The sequence below is a fragment of the Carassius auratus genome, chromosome 20, assembly GCF_003368295.1.
Source record: "Carassius auratus strain Wakin chromosome 20, ASM336829v1, whole genome shotgun sequence".
In the NCBI taxonomy this organism is placed as follows: domain Eukaryota; kingdom Metazoa; phylum Chordata; class Actinopteri; order Cypriniformes; family Cyprinidae; genus Carassius; species Carassius auratus.
The window spans coordinates 18506075-18515624 of record NC_039262.1 but is presented as its reverse complement, the minus strand read 5'-3'; the positions used below and the strand labels follow the sequence as shown (position 1 = coordinate 18515624).

The 9550-nt window shown below is 39.5% G+C and overlaps 1 protein-coding gene across 1 annotated transcript in view; it reads right to left on the bottom strand.

Moving 5' to 3' along the window:
* Window positions 1-1471: 1471 nt before the first annotated feature.
* Window positions 1472-9550, bottom strand: part of LOC113121103 (leucine-rich repeat-containing protein 52-like) — a 49480-nt gene continuing 41401 nt past the window's right edge. Inside the window, exon 2 of the mRNA XM_026291345.1 lies at window positions 1472-2064. Coding sequence (XP_026147130.1) covers window positions 1733-2064 — 332 coding nt within the window. The 3' untranslated portion in view covers window positions 1472-1732. The remainder of the gene's footprint in view (window positions 2065-9550) is intronic.

Sequence of the window (9550 nt, the reverse complement as noted above, 5' to 3'; positions counted from 1 at the left end):
ATTAGTCTGCTGAATCCTCCACAAACTAGACGATAAGGTTCTGTGCTAAAACTAATTTTTGAATGTGCCATTATCATCATTTCTTAATGGAATTGTGTTAAACAACCAGAAAACACAAACTAAAACAACACTCTCAATGGGCGCAATTCCTTCCAGTGCTGATGGTGCAGTGTGAAGATAGAGGGGTCACTTTATCTCTGCCCTTGAGTGGCATGATGTGGTAGCCACAGGAGGAATCACATTTGATTAAAAAAAAAAAAGACCTGCCAAAATTATAGAATGCTGACATATTTTATTCTCCCCCACCTTTACTGCAATGAGCCACACGCACTCACACACACACGCACTAACACTCACACTTTTCCCTCTATTGCTCTCAGTATCACCTGGAGGTGTTATTGCTGGACTGGTTACATCTTGTGTGTAAGGCTTTTCGGTGCAGTGCATACAGGCTTACTGAGATCAATAATGTCCCTTCCAATACAGGGCTCAACAATAAGGATGGTCCAATGGCCCAGGGCCAGTGGCAATGTTTTTGTCCAGTTCACTTGCCCTGTTGAGCCAGTGCATTCATTAATTATCTATGTGTGGTTTTATGCCTTGCAAAATTGTTTTCGTATTTACTATGTTTTAAAATGCTATTTATTCCTGTGATGACAAAGCTGAATTTTCAGCAGCCATTAATCCAGTCTTCATTGTCACATGATTCTTCAGAAATCTTTTTTTAATATGCTGATTTGGTGCTCAAGAAACATTAATTTTAAACAATGTTAATATTAATAGTATTATTTTCAGTGTTGAAAACCGTTTTGCTAATTAATATTCTTGTGGAAATCATAAAACATTTATTTTTATTTTAATAAATTGAATGCATCCTTGCTGAATATATTTATTAATTTTTAAAAACAAATACTGACCCAACCCAATTTTTTATTTTGATGATAAAAATGTATCTTTTTTAAACTTAAAATGTACATTATAATATTTCTTATAATTTGCCCATATAATTATTATTCATCAATATTTATATTATATTAGTCAGGGCGAAAACTACTAACCAGACAGGGCAAGCAGAAAAAATCCTTATTGTAAAGGCCTGGAATTTTTTTTTTTTTAATCAATCCATCATTTGTGCAGTCAGTCAGTCTGTGGCCACCTTAAAAAGCTTTTTCAGCCTTGCATGGAGTTGTGCAGACAGTTTAGAAGTGTCTTCCATCTTCTATTCGTTCATTTCACACTGCATGAATCTGGAGAGACTGCCTTGTATATCCTCCATTTTTATGCCTTTCTTTGACCAAGCAAGTAAATAAAAGCTGAGATAGGTTACTGGATAAGTCTTCAAGCCTCTCTACCTCTCTGTCTTTTCCCCTATTCCTTCCTGCTTGCCGTCTCTCTCTTAAGAGTGAAACACAGTGTTGTCACCCTGCCCCAATTACACTACTAACAGAGAGCATGGTGTGTGTGTGTGAGCATTATTTCTATGCTTTTAACCAAGACCAACCATCAGATCTGTCAGAAAAAGACAAGTTCTCTGTGACCACCTATAAGAATATAAATAAATCTAATCAGTCTGTCCTGTCCTGCCCTGCTCTTATCTTAATCTAACACTACTGTTGACACATTCTAAAAAAGTGCACTTTAAACCTCTTTATAGAAAAGAAAAACTCCTTTTCTCTGTCCGCAGCTCCCTGTCTGTTCATCAAAGATTTCTCAGCATCCCTTTGTCCTCTGGTCACACCTGCATGCCTGGTTTGCTCAGGTCCCCATTGCCATGGTTACCCCCTCCTCGACTTCCTGCCCCTCGGGTGACTGTCTCCTCCTCATCCTCGCTGTCGAGCTCCTCGCTCTTCCTCTTGCTGTAGCGCTCGTACAGAACCATGAGCACGCCCATCACCCACGCCGACACAGTCCCGGCACTGAAGATGACGAAACCGATGGCGATGAAGAACAGGTAGTCCCAGTAACCCAGTCCCTGGTGGCATTCCGATCGCAGCTGCATGCCCACCTCCGCCAGGCGCTGACCCAGCATGTCTGGCGGCCCCTGGCACACCGTCTGCCCCTCATCTAGACAGAAGTTAGAGAAGAGACAAGGATGGTGTACTTTCTTCAAAAGGGACAGTAAACATTTTATAATGAGACAAGCATTTCTATTTCAAAGAAATACTGTCTTTTTTAACATTCACTTTATATTCACCAAACAATCCTGAAAAGAGAACTTCAAAAATAGGGTAACCCTTTATGTATAATGCATTATAAAGGGCAATTAAAGGGTAAAATACATTATAATTATTAATAATCTATGCTGTAATAAATCATATCCTACAAATAATTATAACCAAATTTAAAATGCATAGTGTAAAGATAAACTTATATGTTTTATAATGTATTAACTGTAGGTATAATCTATTATTAAAATTATTCACAAGACTGTACAGTGCATTAAAAAGCATAATTAATGCATTTAAAATGCATTATACAAGCAGTTGTCAACATTAAACGCATGAAATGTTTTCGAGAAGCAAATCGGCATATATTTTCTTAAAGAACATGTGACACTGAGGACTGGAGTAATGCTGCCATTCTGAAAGGAACCTTAAGAATTAGTTATGAATTAAGTTACAAATTAATACAGACATTCTTATGATTAATAATATTAGTGTTAATAATAATATGTATGCATGTACATTTTAGCAAACATACTAAAACCTGAAAAACAATGTTTACTATTAAACATGCTGAACGTGCATACGTTTCTAAATCTGAAACAATTATATCCTCTGTGTCACACACACACACACACACACACAGTGTCTTGATCCCTCCAGCAGTAGTCCTGAGGAGGATACAGGTCAGTAACCATCATCCCCGTCTTTAAATCTGAGCCCAGAAGAGCATCAGCCTGTCATCTCAACATATCAGCCTGACAGAATGATCCACAAACACACACACACACACACACACACTGAGACTGAGGCTGAACACAGCTCAGCTTCTGTGATCCTCAGTTTTTCATTACATACAGTGGGAACTCAATAAAAAAAGTAGTTAAAGAATTCTCTTTTCTTCATTTGTCTTTTTGACATTACACTCAATATCTTTCGTCTTATTAACTAACGTCTGGCCATTTGGTGATCTGAGTTGTTAAGAGAAATGATGCCACGTCACCTTTAATCAAAAAGCACTATTTCCTTCATTACAAAGACGAGAAGAGACTGTGAGAGAGCAGGGGCGGCAATAAGTCACCTCTGGGTTTGATTGTCCTGGAAAGATTCCTGCATTCAGCAGAGATTTAATGAGCAACTCCACCAGCCAAATGTGCTTCAGATCTCAGTGTTCAGTCATTACGAGATGACAGCACACTCCATTATTTTTTTATTTAAAATAAAGCCCGAAAATTAACCGGCGCACAGGCAAAGCAGGCAACAGTCAAGCATGATATATGTATAAAGTTTCTTTTAAATCGTGTCCTACTTAGTTCACATTTTTGAACTGTTTTTGAACTGAATTTTTGAAGTGTTTCAAATGTCAAAGCACCTATGAGGAATGTGTACATTAATAACAAGTTTTTTTTTTTAAATGTTTTGTGATTTACAGAAACTAGGAATGTCCATATAAAAAAAAAAAAAAAAGAATTCCAAAAATTAAAAAAAACTGATTAACTCTTTTTAATCACTGAAGTCTTATGGCATTTCCATGCGCTCTTGATTTACCTGATCAGTTTTTTCTTCTCTTCTCAGAAGTTTTACCAGTAAAATATTTGAGTAGAAATTCAGCATGTTCTTTAAACAAATGCCGGTGTCGTTTATTTATTTATTTTTTTTCCTCAGTTTTCCCAGATCAAAGGTTGAGAACCACTGAATCTATCTGTATCATTTTATTTTCTATTTGCTAAAGAAATATTCTGCTCAGCAATCTCCGATCTCCTTCTAGTTTACTGAAATGCACTGATTGGTTACAAGAAATGTGAGAATCAATTAAGTTAAATTTCGCTGACGAAATCACGAAGGAAATCATTGAATTATTTTTATGTAATGTAACTATTTTCAGAATCGGAATCAGAATGAGCTTTATTGCTAAGTATGTTTACACATACGAGTAAGTTGTTTTAATGACAGAAGCTTCTGCAATGCAACAGAATTACAGTGACAGAACCTTAACACAGATAAAAAAAATTTTAATAAGGAATAACAATATACATATTTACAATTGTATATGCAGGTACAGTATATTCCAATAGACAGTTTCGTATGTGCAGGTAAATTATGTGCAAATTTGAAGTGTAGACTAAGTGTGTGTGTTAGATAAATAAATGTATGAGTGCCGGCAGCCATATCACCCTGGAGCACAAGACGGGTTTCCCACTGAAGCTAAGCAGGGCTGAGCCTGGTCAGTACCTGGATGGGAGACCTCCTAAAAAAAACTAGGTTACTGCTGGAAGAGGTGCTAGTGAGGCCGGCAGGGGGTGGGTCCTAGCACCCCAGTGTAGTGATGGGGACACTATACTGTCAACAAGCACTGTCCTTCGGATGAGACGTTAAACCGAGGTCCTGACTCTCTGTGGTCAGTAAAAATCCCAGGATGTCTTTCGAAAAGAGTAGAGGTGTGACCTCGACATCCTGGATAAATTCGCCCATTGGCCTCTGACCATAATGGTCTGCTAACAATCCCCATATCAGCTGATTGGTTTCATCACTCTGTCTCCTCTCCACCAGTAAGCTGGTGTGTGGTGGGTGTTCTGGCACACTATGGCTGGCGTTGCATCATCCAGGTGGATGCTGCTCACTGGTGGTGGATGAGGAGATACCCCCTGACATTGTAAAGCGCTTTGAGTGCCTAGAAAAGCGCTATATAAATGTAAGGAATTATTATTATTATTATTATTATTATATATAGTGTTGTGTGTTCCACAGTTATTGTCAAATGTTCATGAGATGGATTGGGTGGGGGAAGAAACTGTTCCTGTTTCTGGTCGTTCTGGTGCTTAGAGCTCTGTAGCGTCGACCAGACAGCAACAATTTGAGTGATTTTGCCAACCCTTTTGCTCACTCTGGAAGAGTACAGTTCTTGGAAAGTAGAGAGGGTTGTACCAGTGATTTGTTCAGCAGTCCGGACTATCCTCTGTAGTTTTCTGAGGTCAGATTTTGGTAGCTGAGTTGAACCAGACAGTTGAAGTGCAGAGGATGGATTCAATGATGGCGGAGTAGAACTGTTTCAGCAGCTCCTGTGGAAGGTTAAACTTCCTCAGCTGGTGAAGGAACTACAACCTCTGCTGGGCCTTTTTAACAATGGATTCAATATGAATGTCCCATTTCAGGTCCTGAGAGATAGTTGTGACCAGGAACCTCCACTGCGGTCACAGGGCTGTTCATGATGGTGAGTGAGGGGAGTGCAGGGGGGTTTATCATGAAGTCAACGATTATCTCCACAGTTTTAAGCGTTTTAAGCTCCAGGTTGTAAAGACTGCACCAGACAGCCAGCTCTGTAACCTCTTTAACCTCTAACCTCCTGAAAGCAGACTCGTCACCGTCCTGAATGAGGCTGATGAGTGTGGTGTCATCTGCAAACATCAGGAGCTTGACAGAGGGGTCCTTGGATGTTCAATCGTTGGTTTACAGGGAGAAGAGCAGTGGGGAGTGAACACAACCCTGAAGAGCTCCAGTGCTGATCGTACGAGTGCTGGATGATAGTTTTCCCAGCCTCACTAGCTGCTGCCTGTCTGTCAGGGAGCTGTTGATCCACTGACGGACAGAGGTAGGGACGGAGAGTTAGTTTGGGCAGGAGGAGGTTTGGAATAATAGTGTTAAAAGCTGAGCTGAAATCCACAAACAGGATCAAGTCCCTGGTCTGTCTAGATGTTTCAGAACATAATGCAGTCCCATGTTAACTGCACTGTCCACAGACCTGTTTGCTCGGTAGACAAACTGAAGAGGATCCAGCAAGGGTCCAGTAATGTCCTTCAGGTGGGCCAGCACTAGTTATTCAAATGACTTCATGACCACAGATGTTAGAGCCACAGGCCTGTAGTAATTTAGTCCGGTAATTTTGGAATTCTTTGGGATGGGAATGATGGTGGAGCGTTTGAAGCATGAAGGGACTTCGCACAGCTCCAGTGATCTGTTGAAGATCTGTGTAAAGATGGGGGCCAGCTAGTCAGCACAGGTTTTCAGACAGGCTGGTGTAACACCGTCTCTGCCTGGTGCTTTTTTCCTTTTCTGCTTCTGGAAGACCTGGCACACCTCGTTTTCGCTGATCTGAATTGCAGGTTATAAGTTAGATGAGTCCTGGTTGGAATGCACATATCTTCACAGAAACTGATATATGATTTTACAGTCTCTGTGAGCTCGTTCAGATCGGTGGCATCAGCTTCACAAACATTCCAGTCAGTGAGGTCAAAACAAGCTTGTAAATCCTGCTCTACTTCATTAGTCCATCTTTTTACAGTCCTTAATAAAGGTTTAGCTGATTTCACTAGATCGTGTAAGATCAACCAAACAGTGATCAGAGTTCCCCAAAGCTGCACGTGGTACAGAGTGATATGGATCCTTTATTGAGGTGTAACTGGTGGGACATGTAACATGCTGTCTGTATTTTGGCAGTTCACGGGAGAGATTTGCTTTATTAAACTCCACAAAAATTATAAAAAAAAGAGTCTGGGTGTTGTTGTTCTGTCTCTTGTGATCTGATCAGCGAGTTTCTGTAAAGCTGAGCTCACGTGAGCTTGCGGAGGAATGTAATCACTCATGAGAATGAGAAAGAACAAAAGTCCCAATGCAAATAGAACGGTTCGCAGTTAATGAAGAGCGCTTCTAGATCAGGACAGCACATCTTTTTTTAACACTGTTACATCTGTACACCACCTTTCACTGATGTAAAAGAATGTCCCACCGCCGCACGATTTCCCCGTTAATACTGCGCTGCGATCCACTCTGAACAGCTGGAAACTCAGCAGATTTAACGCACTGTCCGGTATGGCGTCAATCAGCCAGGTTTCCATGAAACACAGGGCAGCAGAGTGTGAGAAATCCTTATTTGTCCAGGAGAGCAGAAAGAGTTCATCTGATTTGTTGTGTAGAGAGTGCAGGTTCGCCAGATGGATGCTAGGCAACATCATTCGAAATCCGCGCTTCCTGAGCTTCATGAGCACGCCGGCTCTCTTCCCCTGTCTGCGCGTCCTGAAGAGCTTGATCAGCGCAGCCAACTTTGTTCAGCAAAACATCAGAATAGTGGAAAATCAGTAATATATAGAGTGATGTGTAGTGCTGAATGTCCAGCAATTCGTCTCTGGTGAAACTGATTGCAGGGATATTAATAAAGGCCGTTACAAACTAGAAATCGTCATCAACGCCATCTTGGATGTATTTCTGTGTAGATTATGAAAATATTTCCCAATAGGATCAGTTTTGCAATTAGTTCCAAATTACAAAAAAACATTAGAATCCCTCAAACATTTCATTAGGCTTCTTTACCTAGGAACATATACATAAACAAAACCCAACATCTGACCCATGTTCAATGGAGAAGCGTGGAAAACAACCACCTGCCCCAGCAGAGACTCTGTGACCTCTGGGCTTTATTTCCTGTTAAGTTGGTCTCAAACTACTCTCCTATGAGCCATGAGGTTATATCAGGACAAACTAGGAAAATGTGAGGCGCTCTGTGCTGTTATATTACCCACATTTTCCAGATAGTAATCCGATTATTAAAAGACTAAGTCTGAACTTTCAGTGCCCTTCAAGATGCAATCAAAGTGCAAAAGGATCATTCTGAATTAATTTTACAGCTCAAATAATGCATCTTTCTACAGAAGAAATAACAAAAATATAACCTGCTATCAATCCTCTGGCCTAAGATGTTCATGGTATGTTATTTTTGTATTTTATTATTTCATACAATACAAGTTAAAAGTTAAAGGGTCAGTAAACACCACAGAACAATAATGATAAAGCTAACTATATTTCTATCATGACAACTCTAGGAGGGTATGGCATGGTAATGTACATGACAATGTTAATGTGTTTGGTCTTGGTGGATTAGATCTGCTGTACTGAGACTTGCTACTGCAAATAAATCCAGCTGCTGTGAGCATGTATGAAATACTGCTGCTGAACACATAACACATATGAAATAACCCCATAGCATACACAAAGCTCCCCATAGCAGATCTATACAGGTGGAGCTGGGGAAGGTGGAGGTTTTCTGAAGTGAGCTCCAACTGCTACAGCAAACACTAGTCAAGTTTTTGAATGATGAGCAGCGAGTTCATTGGCCGTGGAAGCAAAAAGAACAACAACAAAAAATATTTTAAAGTGAAATATTATAACCATTTAAAATACCTGTTTACTATTTTAATGTATTTTAAAATGTAATTTATTCCTATGATGCACTGCTGAATTTTCAGCATCATTACTCTAGTCTTCAGTGTCACATGACCCTTCAGAAATCATTCTAATATGCTGATTTGCTGCTCAAGAAATATTTATTATTATTAGCTTGTTCTGCTTAATACTTTTTTAGTATAGAGATTTTAAAAGAACAGCATTTATTTTAATATATATGTATATATATACACATATATATATTCCCATTAAAATCTTCTAAAATGAAAATCTTTACTGTTACTTCTGATCAGTTTAAAGCACAATTAATTGCATATTATTGCTGTTGTTGATATTAATGACGATAATAGTTTTTTTATATATATCATTTTATATGGAAATTGAACTCAAAACATTTATTTAGACCACAAATCTGAGATATATTTGGCAGCAGATTATAAATGGCTTGCAGGCAATATCATTTTCCAATTAGCTCTATAAAATAACTGTCTTCCTATAAGCACAAGACCGAAAGAGGAGCTTGTAAGTCTCTACTCTGTCACGCACATCCATGCATCGATTTAAGCATTCATAAGACTATTTGAGTTCCTACTTTCAAGACATTAAATTGTACACACACAAGCTATATTTGGCTATGTTTCAGGCACATGCACTAGGGCTGATATGGTTTGGTCTGACAGGAAGCACTGTGGTGACAGAAATTAATGTGTTTCTTAGTGTCATCACTGAAGCTCTGCATGGATCAGAGATTAACACAGAAAGCATTTGCAAGATGCAAACAGAATGTGGCACTGAATGGACCTCGACGGCCTCAAACGTTTCTTTCACATACACATACACACTTGTCTCTCAAAGCCTTCCACAATGTACGACATAACATAACATCCCAGACTAGAGGGGTTTCTATGTGTGAGGAGGACACATCACTCGCTCTCATTATCAAAAGTCCCACAACCATAACTCTGTCATTTATGTGTAATCTGTCCTCCTCCCTCTATGATTAGCCTCTCTTTCTCCTTCTTTTTCCCCTCTCTCCATCCATCCTTCTTTTCTTGAGGGCATATTAGTTCAAACCATGGTCTCTTGCGTCATCATCTGTGACACACACGCGTTGAAAGAGGGCAATTGCTCATAAGATTGCTCAGAACGTGTCATTACAGAGATAATCTCACTGTGCCCACCGTCAAATTACTCACAAGTCACCATTTCCCCTC